The sequence below is a fragment of the Setaria italica genome, chromosome VII (assembly GCF_000263155.2).
Source record: "Setaria italica strain Yugu1 chromosome VII, Setaria_italica_v2.0, whole genome shotgun sequence".
NCBI lineage: Eukaryota > Viridiplantae > Streptophyta > Magnoliopsida > Poales > Poaceae > Setaria > Setaria italica.
This window is the reverse complement of record NC_028456.1, coordinates 34,413,885-34,437,724: the sequence shown is the minus strand read 5'-3', so window position 1 is coordinate 34,437,724 and position 23,840 is coordinate 34,413,885. Positions and strand designations below refer to the sequence as shown.

Below are 23,840 nucleotides of genomic sequence, written 5' to 3'. Positions count from 1 at the left end.
CACTCCCTTCCCCATCCTGTCTCCTCCCACTCCCGCACACGCGCCGCCACTCCCTTCCCTCCCGTCTGGATCTCGCCCCCTCCTCCGCTCCCTCCGCCGTGCCCGATCCGCCGCTCCCTCCGGCGACGCGCCTCCGCCGCCCCTCTGCCGCTGCGCCTCCGCCGCCCCTCCGCCGCGCCCTCCGCCTCACTCACTCCTCCGCGCCCCTCCGCCGCGCCTCCTCCTCCGCATCCATCCGCAGCGCCCCCCCCTCGCCTCTCCCTCCGTCGCTCCCTACGCCGGTTCCTCCGCCGCTTCCTACGCCGCTCCATCCGCCGACGCGACTCCGCCGCCCCGCCGCCGCTCCCTCCGCCGCGCCCCCTTTGTCGCCCTCCTTTTCCTCCCCACCACGCCGCCTTCCTTTCGTCGGCTCGTCGCCACTCCGCCGCCGCTCCCTCTGCCGCGCCCCCTCAGCCGCGCCTCCTCCGCCGTCCGTCCCTCGCGCCCCACTCCACGCCGCGCCCCACTCCGCCCCAGCTTCAGATCTAGAAGCAGCGCGTCGTCATGGACGGCAACGGCGACGACCACTTCTCGCAGCCGGATCCGGCCTTCCCCTCCGGCGCCTTCGACCTGTACTCCCAGGCGGATTCGTATCAAGGACCACGATCCGGGATGCAGGCCTTGGATCTGAACTCCCAGGTCGACGAGTTCCCCGCCTTCAGCTCGTACGCCGACATCCTCCGGAGTGACCACGGCGGAGTTGCTCGAGGGGGCGGTGCTCGCACACCCGGGCTTCGCGTGGCCCACAATGGCGGCGGAGACAGCAGAGGAGGAGGCGCCACGAGAGGTGGCGGCGCAAGTGCTGACAAGGGTCGCGGCGCCGGGGGGAGCAGAGGATGCGGCGCCGCGAGAAGCAGAGGTGGTGGTGCAAACCGTGTCGGCGGCACTGGCGGTAGCAGAGGTCGTGGGCGGGCGACTAGGAACCTATTCATTGGTTCCGCGTCTGCTGGTGGTGCTGCCGGCGGCGGTGGACGCGGCGGTGGACGTGTGGGTGGCCGTCGTCGACGTGGAGGCAGTGACCATGAAGATTATGTGTATGCTGACGAAGGATACGCGCCAGAGGTTGCTGATGGCGTGGAAGTGATATTTCCTGGCTCTTCAAAGGTAATTATCTAAACCTGAAGTCCTGGAATGTTGAATGTTGATTCATTTGAAGCTCCGCTACTGAACTTGATGTTTGTGATAATCTGAACATTCGTATTCAGTAGTGTGAATATCTGTTGACTGATAATCAGATGTTTGTATATGTCAGCTACTCAATCCTCCCAAGTACTTTACACCTCTTAATATGAAATGCTAGTGTGCTGGAAGACTTGCTTGGTTTGTTTACTATACATATGGTTTCAACAATGAATATGCTTCTTCGTTTTACTGGTCATATTATTTGGGAAATATGGTTACATGTGGTCAGGATCCATACCTCATATTGCACTGTCGTAAGAGGAATCGGGAGTTCGTCCAAATGATGTTAACACTCGGTATGTACTACGAATCTTACATACACAAAGCTCCAAGGAGGGTTGCATCAGTGACGGGCATTGAATGGGTAACAGAAACATTATCAAATCCGACCTCTTGTTATAACATGTTTAGGATGAGTTGCCCATTATTTAATCAACTTCATGATCTATTAGTTGACTCATATGGTTTGAGAGCCACTCGAGATATGTCAACAGTGGAGGCCTTAGGAATGTTCCTATGGATATTAGGTGCACCGCAGTCACTTAGGCAAGTTGAGGATCGATTTGTGAGGTCGTTGGAGACAATAAGCCGTACGTTCGACAAAGTGTTAGGCACTGTTCTTAAGCTAGCAGTACATAATATTAGGCCACAGGACCCTGAATTTAAGACGGTGCACAAGAGATTACTCAACCCTCGGTTTGCTCCGTATTTCAACAACTGTATTGGAGCTATTGATGGGACACACGTTCCAGTCGTGGTGCCAAGTGAAAAGGTCATGCAATATACAAACAGGCACGGGTATACCTCACAGAATGTGTTAGCTATTTGTGACTTCGACATGAGGTTTACATTTGTTGTTAGTGGATGGCCAGGATCGGTCCATGATATGAGAGTGTTCAGTGATGCCATAGAAAAATACGGTGACAAGTTTCCACATCCTCCTACAGGTACACTGTTTCTATATGATAGTTTTTTTGCCTATATGTTCTCTAGTTTGTTTTTACCTAACAAGTTTGCCTTTTGTTTGTAGGCAAGTTTTACCTTGTTGATTCGGGGTATCCAAACCGTCCCGGTTACCTATCACCTTACAAGGGTACGAAGTACCATCTACCGGAGTTTCGTAATGGTCCAATGCCCAGAGGTATGCAAGAGACCTTTAATTATGCACATTCATCCCTTAGAAATGTTATCGAGAGGTCATTCGGAGTTTTGAAGATGAAGTGGAGGATACTGATGGGTATACCAAGTTTTCCAATGCACAAGCAAAGCAAAATTATTGTGGCTTGCATGGCAATTCACAATTTTATCCGAGAGAATAGTGTTGCCGATAGGGAATTTGATTTGTACGATTGTGATGAAAATGGTGTCCCAATGCCCGGAACTTCAAACCGCGGAGGAGGTGAGACAAGTACCCAAGTAGAAGAAGAAGATAGCAACATGAATGCATTTCGAGATGAAATAGCTCATGCCTTGTACAATAGGTCTAGATAAATTGATTTCAATGTTGTAATGATAATGTATTTGTAGTTTAATTTTGGAGTTGTTGGACATTGTAATAGACATAAAATTCCCTTCTTATGCACTGGTGTATGACTGAAAGAGAAAGAGAAGAAGAGAGTGAAAGAGAAAGAGAAGAAGAGAGTGGAGAAGAAACAAGAAGAAAGGCATAGCGCTTTGCATGCATGCAGTGCAAGGAGGAGAACGGAGGGCACGGCACAGCACCGCACCGCTATGCACGCATGCATGCAAGCAGCGCCAGCGAGTGGAGCCAGCGCAGCACGCATGCATAGCAAGGGGCGCCAGCGAGTGGAGCCAGCGCAGCATGCATGCATGCAAGGGGCGCCAGCGAGTGGGGCCAGCGCATGCATGCGCGCGGGCGGGAGGGGCAGCGCGCGCGGGCGGGAGGACAAAAGCAGGGGTATGGTAGTCATTTTCACTATTAGGTGCTAAATTTTAGCCTCCCATCCAAACACCCATGGGTGCTAAATTTTAGCCTCTTTTTTTGAGTGGGCTAAACTTTAGCTCAAGGCTAAATTTTAGCCCCTACTCCCAAACAGGCCCTTTGTTAACCAAATGGGGTAGGATTAATCAACACAGGGCTTATCTAACTGCTGATGGAGCATGTCATATGTGGACCATCACCAACCGTGCATGCATGCTTATAATTAATAACCAAAGTGGTATTCGATCGAACAACGTGCGCCGCCGCCGTCGTTGTCTTTCCGGTGTCCTGCGGCCATTAGAATATCACTTGCTCCGCTGCTGACGTTTTGCCATTGCATTGGTCCACCAAAGCTAGCATGCACGCGCGCGTTCAGCATCATCAACGGCACAAGGACGTGCGTGCCGGTCTACGCATGTTGTACGCACTCTGATCCATCCGTAGCTACAATGGCATCAGCAGGAACAGGAAGCAGCTAAGGTATATTCCAATAGAGCAACAAGTGGAGTGATCCAACCCTCTCCAGTTGGATAAGGACACCAACAACAGCACATGCCAAATACACACAGTACAAGAAACGTGGTCATCCTTAGCTTCTTCATTGATCCCATCCACACGTGACTTTCAGTAGTACGTACACCTGGCCCTAATTTACAACCTTTTAAATGAAAATGAAAACGAAATGCTTGAGCAATTTTGAATTTTTCCGGTCACAAGCAGGAACAATCCAGTATGAATTTTTCCATCAGCTCTGTTTGTTTGACCCAGTGAAGTTTCCGTGGTATGAATTCACACCAAGATCTCGCTGGTTGCAATAGTAGCACACAGATCGACGCTACTGCATCTCGATGAATGGATAGCTCAGCAGGCTGCTGCACTGAAAGCCACTCGTGTCCACAAGCTGCTGGTTGCAGTAGCTGCTCGTGCTGCCAACAAAATGGCTGTGGCCGCTGCTCCTTGAATCACTTGGCAGCAGCTTCAGTAATTTTCTGCTGCCATCATCGAAGGAGGATTCAGCACCGTCCGTGGTCATCACTCGCTTCCTCTTCAGACCGTTGCAGTTATTAGGCGCAACGTAATCTGGACATGCGTCTGCTGCTTGTGGCAGATTGAAGTGGCTGTTATTGTTCATCACGTTGTTGTTATAGTTAAGTGATTGGTGTGTTTGTGTTGTTGTTGGGTAGATTAGCGGTGGCTCAGCTGCAGCTGGGGCATCGAGGAGCTGCGAGAGCGCCGAGTAGTCGATGGTGTTGAGGAGATCGGTGATCGAGTATGACTTGCTCATGCTCATGGTCGTCGGTTGGAATTGGAACTGATCATCATTATGATCATTGGCGTCAGACTTGGGCGAGGCTGCACTTGTGCTGTTCATGTTGTTGTTCAAGGATTCTTCCTCCACGGTCGAGCCCTCCTGGTCCGGATCACTGAACTGGAAATTGTTGCTCTTCTTGTAGATCCTGCAGAGGACCCAGTCGTCCAACTGAAACAGACAAAAACAAATTAAAATTCAGAAGATTTGCATAGGCCTAGCGCAACCGTGCAAGCAACCGGGAAAAAAAAACAATTCGGAAACTAATAATCTCACCCTCATGGATGATCCTCTACGTTTCGTGGTCTTGTTGGCTCCTGTGAGGCGGTACTCGTGCATGATCCAGTCTGTCTTGGTGCCCTTGGGAGGCTTACCCCCATAGAACACAAGGGCCTTCTTCACTCCGATGTTCTCGCTCGTCGGAGTCGACAGGATGGCCTTGTCGGTGCCGGTGGCCTTCCAGTAGCCTGATCCGGCGGCACGGTTGGGGCGGGCGCCATTCGGGTACTTGCGATCCCTCGGGCTGAAGAAGTACCACTCGTTCTCTCCAAACAAAGCTTTGGCTGGAAACAAACGAAAGGCAAACATATATGGGGAAAATTTTGTTAGGTTCAGAAACTGAACTTTATTAGTATAGACTATGATTGGGTTGCTGCTGTCAGAATATAATTCAGCTAGTGTAATTAAACTACCAGGAAGATCCCACGGGTTGCACTGGTAGATGTTGACCTCGGCGATGATGGGGACAGGGCATGGGAGGGAGGAAGCTTGGTTCATGAGGTAGTGGACGATGAGCTCCTCATCTGTGGGGTGGAACCGGAACCCAGCTGGAAGATTTGGCAGTCTACTGCTGGCGATCGGCATGGCGATAAAACAATGGTGTGCAGTCTACTAAGCACAGAGCTTATGTTGACTACTGTAGAGAGAGAGGCTCAAAGGAAGGATCGGAGGAGATGATGAGATATCAGCTAACAAACTAGTCGTGCTTAGAAGGCAAGCATGAGTCTTGAAATTTTTGAGATGGAGGGACTGGGCCTCGGTTTTATAGACGCCATGCCCTTGTCTTCTTCCTCGATGGAGAGAGCGTGCAGTTTTATTGGTGGACTGTGGATGAGGATGACGTACACAGGGGCACGATCGAGAGAGCCTGGCACGGGGGACTGCACTCTTTTCACACCTAGTTAATCAGTATCAAGTACTGTAATTACTTTAAACTAATGCGTTCTTCAGAGTATGCGGCGTCAAAGACACAAAACAATTGGGCGGGGGAGTAGTTTGTCGAGCTTTAGCTAATGGAGTGAGTGCCTGCAGATGACTAATTTGCCCCTGGGCGCGTACTTATCGGCGTGGATCCACGCAAGGCACCCGTGTGCAAGGGGGGAAGAACGAGGATAACGAAAGCAAAAGAATGGCTTTGAACGGATGAAGACGACGACGTCTACCGCATCACGTGTCGACCTGCCCTTGACGCCAATTATATGTGACGGACTGGCATGGCATCGCGGGCGGCGAGCTCGTGGCTTTTGACTGGTCCTTTGCTCTACTCGTGAGGTTGATCCATAGGGTGGGGCCCACCTCGTGGAAACCATGCGCCCACTCAAATTTTAAATTCGTTTTTGGTTTTGATATTTTATGTTTGTTTGTACTGCTGGTCCTGGGGGGGGGGGGGGGGGGGGGGGATTCAAAAAAGGACCCAATATTATATTTTGGCCCCTTTTGGGGGGGAAATTGGGCTTTTAAAGGTTCCAAAAGCTAGCAAGAGTTGGCAAGGTGATAGGCTTTGATGTCCAGAGTTGTATTTTATTTTGCCAACATATTTGTCTATAATGTTTTTTTTTTTGTTGAGCCTAGACTTCACAAAGAAATTGTATGAGAATTCCCGTGTGACATGCGTGCCTATCGCTGCCAGATCGATGGACAGGAGCGAGCGAGGCAATGTTCAATCCATGTGGCAAAAATGCATGCCGGCCGGCGACGTTCCTCGACCATCGGATGGTAATGCGCATCAGCAGTGTAGTGCAAATTAGTTAAGCAATGATCGATCGACATCTCTGCATGGATATATCATGCGGTCCACGTATACATCCGACACTCATGTGTTGTGTTGCTGACTTGCTGTTCTAAGAGACTCGGCCTGTGTACATCCTCTCAGATGGATCCAACCCTTTTGCAAGCATGCATGCCGATCGATCGATATATTTGGAGGGAATCTTTTTGAGCTCTTTTACGGTACACAATACTACCTTATACTACTGTTCGAAAAGGACTCGTATGTAAGGATCCGACGGTTGAGATTAATTGTATACTACTAAAACCTTAAGCTGTAGTATAGGTAGTATGCATGAGTAGTATGAGTAGTATAGGGGTATGATTGGAAATATATAAAATGACATTGTTGGGAGATCGACGGGTGCCGCAGCGTGCAGGCGGTGGCGGTGGCCGAGCGCTGTCAGATCGGCGGGCGCCGCATGCAGGCGGTGGCGGCAGCCAAGCAGGAAAATGCGGTGCGGAAAAAAAAATTATCGAATAATATATGTTGTGCTAATTACAATTTTACCCGTATCAAAAAACAGCCTATACTCTATACTACCACTTGGTAGTATTGTGCACCGTAAAAGAGCTCATCTTTTTCTTTTATTCTTCTTTTCAGCGATGCATTTTTCCTCCTCCTTTTGAGCACATGAATGGTGGGACACATGTGCAAATAATTAACAAAGGCGTTGGCGAGAGTGTGTTGTGCGTACCTTTGCGTACAATGTACTCAGTTCTTAAATAGATGACACCATTAACTTTTTACTCCAACTTTGACCACCAATATCTATTAAACAAGTTAGTTAACTAAAGTAAAATATATATCATTATGTCTATTGTAAATTTATCTATTTGTAAAAATATTTGTAGAAAAGATGAATAGTCAAACGGATGAAAGAAGTCAACGGTGTCATCTATTTAAGAATGGAGGTAGTAAAACAGCAGGTGATCAGCAGATACCTGGACACTATGGGCTGTTCAAACACGCAGTAAGGTAAGCCGAAGCTATGTACGTAGCTGCACGTGCGTAATCTGTACACAGCCAGGGTCTTCTTATCCACAATCCATCAGTTTCATCAGCAGGCCGGCCGGCCACCTACCACCTACTTGCCACCTAGCTACTAGTTTATTATTATACCTTAAAAAGTCAAATGTTGTTGCTGTTGGAACCTACTACGTGTGGGAGGAGCAGCATGCAGGGTTGGATGAGAGAGCGAGGTCGTCGGTATAGGTAGTATTCGATGGTTTCCATAGCTGCCTGCTCCCACAGGCAAATACTATACCTGCTTGCAGTTCTGAACGCGGCAGCATCGATCTCGACCCTCTCTGGCTAGCTAGCTGTGTGTGGCCTTCTGACCAAACTAATTTGGACCTTCTTGCGATTGCGAGACGCATTTTGCAAAAGTCAGAAGGCCTGCTCGTTTGTATATATTCAGAGTGATGAAGGCCGCACTTCATCCATCTCGGTGCGGCCCAAAATGCAATCATATTTACTTTTCCATCAGCCCAAGCGAAGATGCCTGACGACTTGTTCAGTTCCTCTCTGCAGCCTGCCTTTCTTCCTTCAGTTCAGACTTTCAGTCTTCAGGCCACCTAAGGTGATATAGCACCTTACTTTTCCATCAGCCCAAGCGAGGATGCCTGACGACTTGTTCAGTCTCTCCCTGCAGCCTGCCTTTCTTCCTTCAGTTCAGACTTTTTCAGTCTTCAGGCCACCTAATTGTATTGTGCTGATGTATGCATGGAGCATGGTCCATGCATCCACACGCGTGTGCGTGCGTGCCTTGAACACAACACCTGCTAAACTAGCTAGTCTCATTATTAGGAACCTAGAAAGAAGCGAATAGTTTTCTTTTTCTTGACTGAAACACCTGCCTCATCGACTTATAGTCTTTGTATATAAGGGTTTAGCTGGCATGAAAAGTCACAACATTGACCCCAGATAATGAGCTTTCCCTCCAGATTTCAGCATGCACTTTCTATAGTTTGTATATCATCTGCAAACTGATTAGATCAACCAGTTAGACTTTCTTAATTACAATGCTGTATATATCATACAAACATCACTCACAGGTCACAACACATGCATGCAAAGTCGTATGGCCTGTTTTTCACTGTCAGAAACAACACTGCTGAAATGCTGTAGCTCACTGCAGCTAGCAACTACGAACGCAAGCTGCAATCATGCATATAATTAAATTGCCTGTGCCTGTATATCTACCGTGTCCGCCTAGTATATATGCTTATTAGCTGTCCATGGACTTATTACAAGATCCTGATCAGTAAATGAAGAGCGAAACATGCTTACTTCTTTTCTATAACAAGTCCTTTTCTTCTGTGTTTTTATGTACTACAAATGAATTTGGACAGCAACGACTACTCGTTGGCATAGCTGATATCTTAATTCATCACGAGGTTTTGGAAATGGATAGTGGGCTGCAACTTGACATTGGGCTGTCAGGTAAGCTCGGGGAAATAAAAGAAGATTAGGCCCAGCTGCTGAATTAGTGGACTGCCTCTGATAAAAGTGTCGCCTCGTCAGCTCGACTAAAATTTCAGAAATACATAGTACACCACAAAAGTGGTTTTAACCAGAGATTATTACATAGGATCAATGCCAAATCCATGTATATCAGCAAAGATGCGACCATGTTGTACGTAGACAACACATGCCCAGGAAGAGTATAGACCCGGAAAGAGACTACTAAATCATGCATCCTGCAGGGTCATCTTCTTGGGCGCAACAGCTTCAATAGCAGTACCCAGAGGCCAAGCAGCCTCAATATAGTACTCTCCATACTTCACTCTATTAATCAGAGTAATCTCCTTAGTTGGATCCAAACCTGCATAAACCACATTTGGTTTGTTCAATTCATGAACACCTGAATGTTGTCCAACAAGGAAATTTTCTAGATATACATGTAACACATGCATGTTGCACTTACCGAAGCCATCTACGAGCAACGTGTATTGGTAGAGAAGATCCATGCACGCATATGGCAGATCAAAGGCATTAGGATATGCAGCTTTGACTTCTTTGACGCTCAACGAACAAACCTTCTCTGCAGCTACTTTGAATGCCGCGGGGGTGGACTTTGCACTGGGTGCCTCACTCTCGATGAAACCATACTGTGACATGCTCCAAGCAAATCATTGGATTAGGCTTCATAATCCATTTTCAACATATTTTTTTCTTAGATTGAACAAATGAGTTGTGCAATTTTATATGCAGAACAATTGCTAATATAAAATGATACCTGGGTTGCCTTGTCAAAGAAGAAAGATGCAACATAGAGATTGTCCTGGCCAGCTCCACCGCCTCCGTTCCACACGCCGTTAAAGCTGCAGTTCTTAGTTTCACATGGTGCGCTCAAGTTTAGTGCCTTGATTATCTCTTCTCTGCACTTATCATACACTGCGCCTTCAGGTGAGGCTGTTGCATCATATTCCTTCCCATTGTAGGTGTAATTACCTTGATGAATTATAGTGATTTCATGATTGAGCATTGATATGTATGCTAGTTAAAACAACGGATTAATGAACAAGGACAAAGCTGATTATGCATGCCAGCATACCACTAAACCCACGCAATACGCAGCGGCTAAATGGCCCATTCTTTGCCTTCAGGATCTCTACTCGTGAAGCAAAAGTGCCATAGTACAAGTAACTGCAGAGGTGAACGTCAAGGAAGATTTATATGGTTAATTCATGATTTGATAGAGAGAATCTCGTAACAAACTTTCATAATGGTTTAATGATTTTGTACTGAAAATGTATTGAAAAAGGAAGTAATTGCAATGTAAGCAAGTTTTTATTGAAATGTTGATTGATTAACCTGTGAACATAGAGGTTATAATCCTTCCCCTTGAGGTACTCCTTTGTAATGTATGGATCCTTCCCATCAGGCACAGCTGGGGCATTTGCAGCAGCATTTGTAGAAATGGCATAGGCCATTTGCACTGATCCACCCCCCAAATCAATCACACCAACTGTCTTAGAGTAGTCCCCTCCTAACTTTCCTAACAGATAATTCAGAGCAACCTACAACAACATGCCACATTCATCATATATAGTTTGCAAAACTAAGTATAGGAGATACCATCAAGTATGGGATGCACATACCCATAGGTAAGATCCTTCTTGAGTTCCCTCGAGAACAGTGATCCATTTGGGATTGTACTGAAATTTGCTCTTGGTGTGGACAAGATCCTGGACCTGCATTAAGAGACAATTAAGGAAACATACTTTGTATCTACTCCCTCCGTCCCAAATTACTATTCGTTTTAGCTTTTCTAAATACATAATTTTTACTATGTACCTAGACATACATATATCTAAGTTAGCAAAAGCTATGTATATATCTAGAAAAGCCAAAACGAATAGTAATTTGGGACGGAGGGAGTAGATGACTAGATTGCACATAAGACATAGTAATTTGGTTAGTAAGATGGAAATCTACCGCTTCAAGAATCTCCTCTGCTTTCTTATCTCCAATTAATCTTAGACCAGCCGTTGCCTGCAATTTTGACAGAAACACCTCGGTTTGAGATGAAACCAGACCACTTTTTAAGTAGTAGGACGTGTTTAAGATATTTAGCTTTACTCACTGCTAGAGGAGAGGCATGAAAACGTGAATAATTACAGATCTATATGGAGGAGCCATACCGTGACTTTATTTTACTCAAAAACTTATTAGATACTGAAAAAATTACCCCAAGTTTAAGCGGAGTGTATTTCTGAAGGCTGGTAGGGACAATCTTCTTAGCCTGCTCAAGGAGGGGGAGTATGGAGCTTGCAGCTTCTTGAGGTCGCCCAGCATATGAGCTCAGCCCGGGCTTTATCTGGAGCAACAAATTACGAACATGCTTACATATATAGTTGTTTATCAATAATAACCCAGTCGGTAATTTTGCTATACACATAGAAAGGACAGGTGAAAAAATGTTGGGCTCAATTTTTTTTCCATTTATTTTAATTTATGTTGGCAAAGTGTACACCAGCATCCATCCAAATTTGAGGGCCAGCTTTTGAGATAGAGTTGGTCCATATAGGACCCAGTAGGTCACATGCTCGATCAGGGAGCCCGCCATGCATGCATGTACCCACATGCTGACATGCAGCATAAGGTCCCCAACCAATCAGTTGGAAGCTTTTACTGGGCTACTACTACGCGTGCTGATACCAATTCAGCAATTCTCTGATGCATTGTTCGTGGGAAACAAAAAAAACCGATGAATTGTTATTCACTTGTTTGAGCTTATTTTGTTTCTGAAGCTCATCAAGCTGAAGCAGGACTGCAGGAGTAGTAGTAAGTGAGAACGTATATATACCTTGGCGAAGAACTCGATGTCGTCGCCTATCGGGACGAGGTCGAGCTTGCTGTCGAACTTGAAGACGTGCACCCGGCTCCCCGTGCTCCCGGCGTCGAAGATGACGGCGAACCTCGACGCTGCCGCCTTCTCCTCCTCCTCCGCTGCGGCCGACTGCCCAGCGGCGACGCTGCTGCCCTTTCGTCCAAGAAGGACGTTACTACTTGCAGAGGCGGCAGAGGCAAGGTGGAGTAGGAGAAGAAGGGCAGCAAGGCCGGCGAGGCGAGCCATTGCCGCTGCAGCCTGCAGGTGGTCTACTGGTCTCTCACTTCACTCGTGACTACTAAGAACTCTCTGGAGCCGAGGCGTATGGCCTTTTGAAGGTTAGGCATGTAGGAGCTTTGGAAGCTGGTACCAAAGGGTCCAAAAACTAACCAAAAAGTCTAAAAGATATAGGTGCTTTTGCTCAAAAGCTGTTTTTGCTCTAGTAGCACATTTCCCCCTGCTTTTAAGTGCTTTTAGGTAAAAAATTAACCACGTGCCACGGGTACCGGTTCGTTTTTCCTCCCCCGTTCTATTTGTCCCCCACGCGCAATCCCACCACCCGCTACCCACCACCCCCGGTCGCCGACCACATCCACTGGTGGTATTATTGGCGCGGGACAGCGACTTCATGTTGCTAGCGGACGCGGTGGCGGCAACGCCACGCGCACGGCGGTGGCGCGGCTACTCCGGCGAAACTGCGGCCAAAACCTGGACAACAACTACCCCTAGAGCATCTATGCGAGCATGCACATCTTTCCCTGTGACTCTCATCCTCAGCACATGGTTCAAACGAGCTCACCCCCATCGGCGGCCATGGCCGTGGCGCGCTCTGGCTAGGGTTGGGCATTTCGGCCACCCTAGCCAGGAACTGCTCCAACGGGCGCACGCGCGAGCATCCATGAACTCTGGCGAACTCATTCTTGCAGCTACCCTTAGCGGAGAGGACCGGGAAAGGGGTTCTCACCTTAGGGTGTTGATGGCGGCAGCGGAATAGGGGAGATATTATGGCAGCACTATGGCTGATTTCGTCGGGCAAGGAGTTGTTGGGGTCGCTTGGGAGGGTGTCACGGCACGATGGTTGAGAGGAATTTGGTGGAGATGGCTTGACGGCAGTGAATTTGGTGGCGAGGTGTGGCGGGCGGTACTGACGGGAAACAGAGGAGCTTGAGAGGACGACGGTGGCGGCGCTATAAATATGTGGAGCTTCATCGTGATCCCTTCTACTAGCTCTTACATGCCTGGTTGCTCTGTCGTTGCTGCTCGACGACGCGTGGCAGCGCTAAGATAATTACTGCGGTGGTCCGGTGGCGAGCAGCGATGCTGCCGCCGTTTCTTACTACCGTAAGTTTGAGCTTCAGTATGCAAAAACATGTCCTATTTCTCAAGTAAAAATTGTGTAAAATAAACACGATTTCTTCAAGCACCAATAAACAAAAGTGTAGACGAAACATATGTTTATAAATGATAGATAAGAACTTTGTTCAAAGGATCCACTGTTTCAGAGATCAAGAGCTCTGAAAATCCAATCATGAACTGAACACTTGAGTTTCAGTTTCAGTTTAGTTATTTAACTGAGATTCTGCCTAAGTCTTAAACAGCTTGAAGTTCAAATTTTGAGCTTCACATATAAAATTTATTTTTTTTCCTTTCTAAAATAGTCATTTACATGCGAATTAGTGAACACATTAATTTGTTACAAGCAATTTGCATATAAACACACCCACAGACCTTTAGAGGCATTACAGAGATTTCTTACACAACCTACAATTTCACAACTGCTCTAACCAAACGGTTTTCTGCTAACACATTATTTTGTTACAAGCAATTTGCATATAAACACACCCACAGACCTTTAGAGGCATTACAGAGATTTCTTACACAGCCTACAATTTCACAGCTGCTCTAACCAAACGGTTTTCTGCTTTTCCCACGGTTACTTTCTCACAGCTGCTTTTCCACAGCTCACAGCAGCTTTTACAAAAGTCACAGCCCAACCAAACACACCCTAAACTACCATACAATATGTCTTTAGAGAAAATTACTCGGTGCTACACGTATTCAAGAGTTAGAGCATATATACTATATAAAAGACAGCATTGTTCTCTGCCAGAGCACCAGAAACAGACGCGAATGTTATTCGATCCGATCGGTATGCACGAACGCGCGATTATTGTTCTCTCTCTCTCTCCTCGTGTACGTTATCGTGTAGCACGGGACTCCATACAGTGGAGGAGCCCCCATAAAAAAGACCTTCAGCTTGGGTTTACTATTGCTTCACTTCACCCGTGTCTGCCGGAGTGGGGCTTTATTGATTGAGAGGCGGCTTTATTTGCAAGCTAGGACCTCAAGTACCATATACAAGATCGATGTGTACGTTTTGGAGGATTAGTGGTAGGTATAGTAGCTGCATCCAGGAGGAGCTTTGGGACAAAAGTTAATTTGGTCGATATGGCCTGTTCTTGGCATTATATTGCACTACTGTAGAACAAAGTAGAATCAGTTGCGCTCTATATAGATCGTAAATTACGTACTGTATATCCACATGCATTGTAGATTCAAAGTATCAGTTAGTTGATTTTTTTTTTATCTCGGGCGGCAGTTACGTGTTGATTGATGCGCAAATCAGGCGAAAAATTACAATCATTGTCTATCATGTTCTTCTATCTCCGAGCACCATGCCCGCACGTGTAAGCCAGACTTGTCCATTTGTGGAATATAAAGTTCAGTGGATATACAACAGAACTCGAAATACTCCTGACCTCTGCCTCCATCCATTGTATACAACTCATGTGATCTTCCAGAAAATGTTATCCTAGACCTCGAGTTGGGCTCCCCGTCACCATGTGAACCCGGAGATATTTCAGGTTTTCCGACCTTCGGTTCTTGTTGGAGTCCACAGTGAATTTCTGGCCCAGCTCTCTATACCCACGAGTTGGGCTCCCCGTCACCATGTGAACCCCGGAGATATTCCAGGTTTTCCGACCTTCGGTTCTTGTTGGAGTCCACGGTGAATTTCTAACCCAGCTCGCTATACCCACGGGCTGTCACTCCACCAGGACTAGGACCACCAGAGCCCACAACAACAAGACATTGGATCTAACTCAGTCCAAAAGACTAACTTGATGGGTGAGAGCTGTCCCATCAATTTGGGATGTGGGACTAAGCCTAACACTTTTTAAGATAAAAGTAGGTTGGTTGCTCCTGCATGTTTCCTCTTCATTCAGTAGGCCAAAGCTGGTCGTGCAGCCTTTCTTTTCTGATTGCATCCAGCCTCGAGGTCTGATTGGAGGAGCTTTGCATGCTAGTGCCCAAGGTTACTGCTAGTACCTAAAGATGCCATATAATACGGTTATGGAGCAAATTAAGCACGCTTTCCTCAAGAGTTAGAGAATGCAAATTAAATTTCAAAAGGGATGGGGGTGTTTGGCGCTCGCGGAGTGACTCCGATCCGATTCCGATCGAGCACGCACGGGACAATCGAATGCGATTGGCGTTATCTCACCTCTCGTGGAGCACGCGACTGGAGGCCCCTTTAATTTTTCTATTCTTCATGAAAAAGATTATTTTATATGACTTTACTAAGCACGCTCGGTTAATAATAAATGAAATAATCTTTGATGGTATCTTCTTGTTCCAAATTATATGTCATTTTAATTTTTTTATATCTATATTTTAAAAGGTTATAATTTAGGACCGAGCAGGTCAAAAATCGGAATCGATACACTGAGCAACGCGGGAGGTGCCAAAAGTAGCCTGTAGGTACGTCAGAAATAGTAATATTAGTTTATATATGTTTGTCATCCAACTGAAATGATGTTCACGTATACCCACTCCATCACTGCACTAGGTTGCATGTGCATTATATAGAATTATATACCAGCATATGTTATGTTCGCATATAATTGACAACTTTGATTTTACTGTTCAAGGTTTGACAATCCGATCCAATGGGCCACCATCCCCAAGGGACACGCCAAATCAGTGCTCGCCTAAGGTACACCGCCTCCTTAGGTGTGTTTTAAATAGGTGTATTTTAATTGCTTCAATGCTCGGGGCTACTTTAATGGAGTGCGTCTTGCGACGCCTTCCATGTGCTTCCCTTCGACCCATAGGATGCCCACCATCCTCTAGCTCGGCAGTCGCCTGCGCCATGCGCACTCAGTTCTACACTTGCTCAAGATACAATTTCTTTCTTCGTTTTTGAGCACTGCGCAGCCTCTCAGTCACTATGATGAAACCGCAACTTCAACTGAGTTAATTATAAGCTTCGTTGCACATCCGTCAAGCTCCTGTTCGACTCCATATTGCTCGGGGCCTTGAGGGATAAGGGTACCCACGAGTCCCCACCGACCAAGATACTGGTCGGCCCTGATAGGTGGATCCGTCTGACCACACCATGCGGGCCAAGGCATGAAGCTACGTGGAGCACAAGTCCGGAGTCCAAGTGAACGATTCTGCCCGGATATCACGGGATATTTGTTGTAAATCGACTTAGATTGCTTTCCATGTAACAACCGGGTAGGATTAGATCCTATCCGATTGTAACCCTAGGTCGTCAACCTATATAAGGCGGTTAGGGACGCCCCCCGAGAGTAACGCACATTAACCCTCGCATCCCATACCAGCAATACAATCCACCAGAACACAGGACGTAGGGTATTACTCTCCGAAGACCCGAAACTGTCTAAACCTTGCACCCCCGTGTTACCATTCGAGTTCTTCGTCTTACGATCCCCCGCCTATAAATCTACCACGTGGGTAACCCCCTGATGGACTGTCGGGCACCAAATCCGATAAAATCTGCACGCTTTTCTTTATACGCAACAAGCCATTGCAGCCGTTGCAATGTCCTCTAGGCTCTATCTAGCTAGTAGCCGGCCACTATCAGTAGCTTGCTTCTTCGCTCTCGTGTCAAAGCTCTGTGGAGCCGGGCGTAGGCCTTTATGATCAACACTAGGTGGGGAGGCGCTTTGTAGACTAGTACACATCAAGTATTGTACAATATTATTTGGAGCAAATTAAGCACGCTGTTCTCAAGAATTGGCTTAGCACGACACAAATTTCAGAAGAGATGTTAGTGAAGAGTTGGTGTGTCTGATTATTTGGCGAAGTATAGCCATGTAAAAAAATATATATGCTGGGTTATTAGGCCGGAGAAGGTGGTGCATCCTAAAGGTTAATCCATGTCTCTCTTTTTCTTTTTCTTTTTTCTTTTTTTGAGAGGACAATCCATGTCTCTTGTCAGTCAGTCAGTGGCTTCACCATCAGACTTCACTTGGCCCATTAGCCTAAGCCTCTACTTGCAAGCCGAACTTGGGCCCTTTATATGTTAAAGACATTTGGGCCTGTGGTGGCCTACAATTGATTTGGTAGGCTGGACCGCCCATCGCTCTCCGAAGCAGACAGCAGCCCACCAACTGATTTCTCGCCCCCGCTTGAGTCACTCACAGCAGCATGGACAGGCAGGCGTCAGGGCTTCAATCTGTGATCGCCACGATTCCATGCCATGCCATGCCTGCCAATGCTCCCATCCATCAAATGATTTCCCAATCCCAGTTCAGTTCCTTTCCACACGGCACCATGCTCCCAAATTCCTCAAGTTCCAGGCTCTCTGTCTCTTTTTCCTGCTCAAGCTCAGCGGTCACACTCGCGGAGTATTCAGGCGTCGTACCACGAGTTTGGAATAGATGCCTGAATGCATGCTACCAATAATCGGATTACTTAATTCCAGCATTTCCTGCTCAATATTCTCTTTGCAGTATATGCTAGTATGCCTAAAGTGGCAGGTTACATGTTATCTGCACCAGAAAGGGGCAGGGCAGCTGTTTTGTGGTATGATCAGCTTGACCCTTTTTTAAGAGAAAGCAGGTTGGTAGGCCAAAGCTGGCCATGCAGCCTTTCTTTTCTGATTGCATCCAGCCTAACCTTCCTGTTTCCACGCAATTATCATGACACACATCCCATCGACCCGCTGGACGAAATGACGGAACAGATGTGCTATCCAATCATGTTCACAACTTCATCACAATCGTAAATGTTTAACAACAAATTTAGCGGCAATACCAGATGCACACCTACATGGCTGAAGAAGTTAACTGTTCATTCAACAAATATAATCAAATATCGCTAATTATTTCAGTCCTTGAACTGAAATCACCGTATCCTTTTTGTATGATTGCTTCCTATTTTGCAGTACCGACAATAAAAGCAGCTTATTGCAGAGAGCAGATAACTTGTGTAGCCTGTGCAATACCGGCCAGCAAACCTGATAGCGACAGTAGGTCCAGAAATACCCTGGCATCTAATATCAATCATTAGCTAAGTTACTATTAAACAGGAACAAGGGCAGCTTAATCATAACTTCTCATGCATGATATGATTAGCCTCCAGTCCACACTGCTTTGGCAACGAGAACACATTGTGGAGGTCACATCCTGCTTAGCTATATTAGGATAAGAATGTCCTGGTCTAAGCTGGCTTAAATGAATGAGTAAGCACCAACTAGTGCAGTCTGCAGAATGATTATTATCAGCATCATGTTGAGACAAAGATTGCCTGGGGACTCCCATCACTTTTTTGCAGCTTAAATTTTGAAATAGTAATTGGGTGGCAGTAGACCTGAGCAAAATAGGTCCGCCTCAGCCCGGTCCGACGGTCTGGCCCAAGCCCGGTGGTCCAAGCCCGGCAGGCTAAGCCTGGCCTGACACTCATTTAGGGCTGTCGTGTCGTTAATTTTCACGACCCCGGAAAAAATGGGCGGGCTCAAGTCCGACCTGAATAATAAAATGAATTAAATTTACACAAGAAAATGATGGACAGCCCAGCCCGAGCTCAGCTCGAATTAGGCTTGGCCCGATAGAGTTAATGGACGGGCTTGGGCGGAGATTTTAGGTCCGAAAGAAACCAACCTTTTTGCTAACCCGACCCGAGATTTGCTCAGGTCTAGGTGGTAGCATCTTGACTACTGGACTCCCTTTTTAAGCATCTCAAAAGTTTGTCCCCCTGTTTCTTAAAAAAACATCTGAATAATTAACTATGAATAATGAGGACAGATCGTTGAGCAGTCGCCCTGCAGGGCCCAACAGAATAAAGTGGTAGAAGTATAGCATGGATAATAGTATATAGAGGCCAGATTCTGAACATTTTTTATCAGTTTATAAAATAAAGCTACATGTAACTGGAACCCAAATAATCTTAGGTACATTAGAAGCAATCAGGGAGCCTTATCTGACATATTTTACTAATTTATATAATGCCCACTTTGGTCGTTTTTTATACTTTGCCAGCTGTTCTGGACAGAATAGAATCACACGAAATATTTTATTGTTCATGGAAATGTCAGTGTCGAACCTTGAGGGTAAGCAAATAGGGTTACCACACCAACAATATCCAAAGAGAAAACAGTAATCCTTCTGAACGATTGTGGCAAGAAGTTGGTTGAAAAGAACAACTGATAGTAGAATTCACCCAGTTGGCAAACCGCGAGACCGAGACATGTTGATTACTGACACTAAGCACTCTTTTGTAGATATTGTTCTTTCTTGCAGATAATCCTGAGGGACGTTACAATCTCCAGTTGAGGGTTAGGCAACGTTGTTGCTGGTGGCCGGGCAGCGTCAGACATTGTAATTAACCCAAATCAAGCAGGCGCAAGTGATCTTTGGACCATTAACTTTGTCACTCAACCACTAGCATGTAGGAGAAGAACTGTTTGGTGCCCCAAACAGAATCAATGAACACTCACTGATAAAAAAAAATGCTGAGAGTAGTTATTTGACCGGATATTCAGGTTCAGAGAGGTTTTTCCAACATTGAATTATCTGTTTTCGGAGACCTTTGCAACGAGTTATTTACGGGCCTGTTTGGCAACCATGTGTTAAAGTTTAACACCTGTCACATCGGATGTTTGGATGCTAATTAGGAGTATTAAACATAGGCTAATTACAAAACTAATTGCACAGATGGAGTGTAATTCACGAGACGAATCTATTAAGCCTAATTAGTCCATGATTTGACAATGTGGTGCTACAGTAACCAATTGCTAATGATGGATTAATTAGGCTTAATAGATTCGTCTCGCGAATTAGCACAGGGTTCTGCAATTAGTTTTATAATTAGCTCATGTTTAGTTCTCCTAATTAGCATCCGAACATCTGATGTGACACTGTTAAAGTTTAACAACTCGTATCCAAACACCCCTCAATTATTGGGGTTTTACAGTACGGATCATTCTTTATGATGGCAAAAACTTAAAGCATTGGATATCGACTGAAAGAAAAGGCGCTGCATCGTATCTGCGGCTGCTCCTCAACAGAACAGGAGGAACCAACAACTCCTGTCTTCCATGCCACTGCCTTGCGGGCCCGAGGCCGGTGTCAGCAGTTGACAAGTCGGATCGGGCGGGTCCACCAACTGGGGCCATATTGTGCACTGCAATGCATGCAGGAGTAGGCGAGACCCCAGCCAGGGCCGAGTGACTGCTGCCATGTGAGCGGGGATCCATTGACCCAAGCACACGCGCACGGACAGTACACTCACGTACGTAGAGCTTGAGCCTGGAGTCCCACCTGTCAGTGATGTTAGTCGGATTAAAGTTGGTACCTTGCGACCAACCATGCATGTGAGGTAGACTGACATGCCGTGTACCCGCATTCCCACGCGCTACGATGAAAGGACCAGAATAGAGCAGAGCCTGCTGCCGAGGGCCACGACAACTTTTCTTATACAGTAAAAGTTAGTTAATACATGGGATGAAAATGGATGCTTAAATAGGTTTAAGGGCACTCCCAATGACAGAAACCAACCTAGTTTTCATGGTTCAGTATATTGTATCAAGAAATCATCCTTCACAATGCAACATTTTTTATCCAGAGTCTAAACAAAAATCCAACTAATCATTCTCCCTTCTAGTACCAGATCCTCTGTGCATCATGTAAAGGAGCTCGAGTGATGGGTAGCAGCGGTGCAAGCGCAAAGGATCCGGGAGTAAGTAAGAAGAAACTACTTGGGTCTCCCCAATGCAGATTCGCTGATTTCTTGGCCCATCGGTACGCGTGAGGACTTGGTTTCCTCTCTAAGAAATGGTTTCTCTCTCTGTTCATAATAAATCTACTGCAACATCAGCAAATTGCTTAGTTGGCATGATAATTAAGAGGGATAGAAACTATCATCAATGTCCCATTGGGACTGCCCTAACAACTTATTAGCACGCATCAAGCCTCCCTATGCATTATATATTAGGAGCTCAACAATGTTACACACTCCATTCCGAATTATAGTTCGTTTTGATATTTTTAGATTTATAGATATTATAATGTACCAGATATAGAGTATATTTAAGTACATAATAAAATTTATGAATCTAATAAAATCAAAACGATGTATAATTTGTGATGGATGGAGTAGAATGCTAGCTGTTTCTGTTTCTTTCTTTGTTTGTTTCTTTCTTCCAAAAGAGCTTCAAATTAAAGTCGCACAACGCTCCTCCGATCCACCTTTTGGCACAGAACACGCAGCCGTTCCATGTCGTGTCTCGAGACGGAGTGGAGGCACGAGCGGCTCAACCACCCCCAGGCCACGGCCAGGTCTCTCGCTCGATCGCCTGCGTGTGCATGCGGACGCGCGTTTCCGGTGCACCGCGATCGATGGCACAGTGACGCACGCACATCGGAGCTGTTTGCATGCCAAAACGATGCAGCATCTCGATCACCTCTTGTTATCCATCCTCCACCATTTTACTGCAACTTGCTTTATTGTTGATCTCAGTGACACTAACAATTGTTTCAAATTTTTAACTACCCTAGCTAGTTAATAGTAGTTACCAATATACAAAGTTTTGACAGTATACACATATAACCTGCATTATTTGAATTTTTTATAAGAGTACGGCTCCAATGACACCTGAATTGGGAAGCATAATTAATCACCTAAGTTTGCCAACCTCGGATAAAAAAAATTGTCACATGTCATGTTTATATACTAAAAATTAAAAGAAAATGTACTAAAAAATATATGCATATGTATACTTATTCGATATAAAAGAATTTGTCCACTCATACAAGCTTATTAGGTGCAAACAAAGCAGACACCATCAGTGTGCTTGTGGGAAGGTCATAAGGAACCATTATTGGAGGCTAGTTCATGGCTGGATTTGATGGTACGATAGATGCAGTGAGATTAGGACCACGATGCCAAGCAACCAAAAAACGTACTCGATCGATCGATTCGGTCGATGGGTGTTTGGATTCATGTACTGCACGAGGCTAGGTGGAATTAAAACTGAAGGCAAGCTAGCAATGCATAGTGCGGGGCCAAATGTTGTATGGTTGTATCCTTGGTAGACAGGTAGTAGTCCCTCACCCACAAGCTCTCCTTTTTCCCCTGACTGCAGTGATGCATGCAGCCGTTTCTTGTCGCGTTTGGAAACGGGAGTTTTGGCACGCAGCGACAACTCACGCAAACAGCTAGCAACAACATGCATGCGTACGTGCGCCGTTGCTAGTGCACCCTGTAATTTGTAATCATCATCATCTGAGGGAGTTTTTGAAGTAAACGCTGTGCAGTGTGACGCATACGAGTGCTGTTTCCTGTGAGCTCAGCCGCCTATGCCTATGCATCGACGTGCTGTGCTGGTGCTGCAGCATAGTACACGAGCAAAGGGACCAAAACATGGACGCCGATCGAGGCATGAAGGTAAGTTAAAGGACAAATCAGTTTTGTTTCTTGCAAGGCAACCCGGGACTGAAAGCAAAGCTCCTACCAGCCACCAGTGACCTCACTGCTTGTTGCTCAATGCAATTTTTTGTTACTAGCTTGCTTTTTCCCTGATTAAAACTCCTGCTTAATTGCTTTAGTTCTAATTAGTGATACTAATGGAAGTTCCAGGTTTAACAAAGGCCTCGTTGTGTATGCAACCAAGTATGTAACAGTATGATGATTAAATAAAGCGATGCCTCAAGAGATCAGGCAAGCATGCACACAAGAACACAACACAAACGAAACAAGTGTAGCATACGAGTTTGCAACAATATAGTTCGAGATGATGGCTGGGGAGAAAGAGGACTCGATGCCGTAATATACTACTATCACTTCAGTTTTGATGATTGGAGCAGAGAAAATGATGTAGCAGTAGAGCAAAGATGGCATGCATGCTTGTTTCGCGCAAAGGCAGAGAAGATAGGACGGTAAACTGCTCGAGTCCTCGTAGCACGGAAATTTGATTAATATCAAATTAGATTATGCACCTATTAGCACCAAAACTTGAACCTCTAGTGATCATTCAAGCCAAGTTCGTAATCAAGCATCTCTTGGCCCTTTGACTCAAAGAGCTTCTAAAATAAGATATACAATTTTGAACATATAGCCGAGTCTTAAAAAAAAACTAATACATGAAAAGCCCCCGCATGTGTTGTTTGCAGTATGAGTACTAGCGCAACCTAAATTTATGAAGCATAGAACCTATGCCTTTTCTACATTGGATTCTAATTTGTAAAAAAAGACCGACCATCCTAATTATTGAGGTGTTCATCGGATACCACATCTATTTGCATGAGGGGGCTGTAAAACTGCTCAAGTAAAGACATATACGCCAACAAATAGTAACGTACGAAAAGACCGTTCAGAGTGAAACTGCATATGCCAACTACAACTACCGTTAGGTAATCATGACTATTAAACACGGGAAAATAATTAAAGCACCGCTCCTTGAGTACTCCGTCGAATGTCGATGGTTCAAATTTTGAACTCCTTGCGCGGAGTGGTTTTACTTGTAGATTGAGCAATACTAATGCTACTCTACTTATTTACATTTGAAAGATTGATAACACAAAAAAATGAATAAAATCAAACTAGGTATGCAACTATGAACACTCCAATTTGAATGTCGCGTCATCTTACAATCCAAGTTTCAAATCAAAGTATAGTATCCCTGGGGTATTTTTTTTTCTTTGAAAATATTATCTCTTGGGTCCTTGACTCCTTGTCA

General features: G+C 45.7%; 3 protein-coding genes across 5 annotated transcripts; 1 reads left to right on the top strand and 2 right to left on the bottom strand.

Annotated features, from left to right (window-relative positions):
* On the top strand, positions 1-2,820 carry LOC101786794 (protein ALP1-like). Of its 2 annotated transcripts, none has more exons than XR_215603.3 (3): positions 1-1,143; positions 1,292-2,168; positions 2,252-2,820. XR_215603.3 is itself a non-coding variant. In XM_004977364.3 (3 exons), exons 1-3 carry the CDS (start codon positions 544-546, stop codon positions 2,710-2,712), a joined length of 1,779 nt encoding a protein of 592 aa, XP_004977421.1. In that variant the 5' UTR covers positions 9-543; the 3' UTR covers positions 2,713-2,820. The 2 variants fall into 2 exon arrangements, 1 of the variants encoding a protein (XP_004977421.1); XM_004977364.3 differs by having other exon boundaries at positions 9-1,143; positions 1,451-2,168.
* A 911-nt stretch (positions 2,821-3,731) lies between these two features.
* On the bottom strand, positions 3,732-5,515 carry LOC101786404 (NAC domain-containing protein 67). Of its 2 annotated transcripts, XM_004977363.4 has the most exons (3): positions 5,165-5,511; positions 4,749-5,035; positions 3,732-4,643 (listed from the first exon to the last, which is right to left on the bottom strand). In XM_004977363.4, the coding sequence occupies exons 1-3, from the start codon at positions 5,334-5,336 to the stop codon at positions 3,999-4,001; spliced, it is 1,104 nt and encodes a 367-aa protein (XP_004977420.1). In that variant the 5' UTR covers positions 5,337-5,511; the 3' UTR covers positions 3,732-3,998. The 2 variants fall into 2 exon arrangements, with proteins under 2 accessions (XP_004977420.1, XP_022683868.1); XM_022828133.1 differs by having other exon boundaries at positions 4,749-5,515.
* A 3,488-nt stretch (positions 5,516-9,003) lies between these two features.
* Positions 9,004-12,237, bottom strand: LOC101786001 (probable apyrase 3). Its single transcript, XM_004977362.2, has 9 exons — positions 11,834-12,237; positions 11,216-11,344; positions 10,963-11,019; positions 10,626-10,718; positions 10,339-10,544; positions 10,079-10,170; positions 9,761-9,975; positions 9,449-9,632; positions 9,004-9,346 (listed from the first exon to the last, which is right to left on the bottom strand). The coding sequence occupies exons 1-9, from the start codon at positions 12,101-12,103 to the stop codon at positions 9,213-9,215; spliced, it is 1,380 nt and encodes a 459-aa protein (XP_004977419.1). The 5' UTR covers positions 12,104-12,237; the 3' UTR covers positions 9,004-9,212.
* Positions 12,238-23,840: the final 11,603 nt, after the last annotated feature.

Coding starts and splice junctions, on each gene's coding strand:
- LOC101786001 (XM_004977362.2), bottom strand. CDS start 12,103: ATGGCTCGCCTCGCCGGCCTTGCTGCCCTTCTTCTCCTACTCCACCTT. Junction 11,020..11,215: donor ACACTCCGCTTAAACTTGGG/GTAATTTTTTCA, acceptor TCAAAATTGCAG/GCAACGGCTGGTCTAAGATT. Junction 9,347..9,448: donor GTTGCTCGTAGATGGCTTCG/GTAAGTGCAACA, acceptor TGGTTTATGCAG/GTTTGGATCCAACTAAGGAG.
- LOC101786404 (XM_022828133.1), bottom strand. CDS start 5,336: ATGCCGATCGCCAGCAGTAGACTGCCAAATCTTCCAGCTGGGTTCCGG. Junction 4,644..4,748: donor GTAGAGGATCATCCATGAGG/GTGAGATTATTA, acceptor TGTCTGTTTCAG/TTGGACGACTGGGTCCTCTG.
- LOC101786794 (XM_004977364.3), top strand. CDS start 544: ATGGACGGCAACGGCGACGACCACTTCTCGCAGCCGGATCCGGCCTTC. Junction 1,144..1,450: donor TATTTCCTGGCTCTTCAAAG/GTAATTATCTAA, acceptor ACATGTGGTCAG/GATCCATACCTCATATTGCA. Junction 2,169..2,251: donor GTTTCCACATCCTCCTACAG/GTACACTGTTTC, acceptor TTTTGTTTGTAG/GCAAGTTTTACCTTGTTGAT.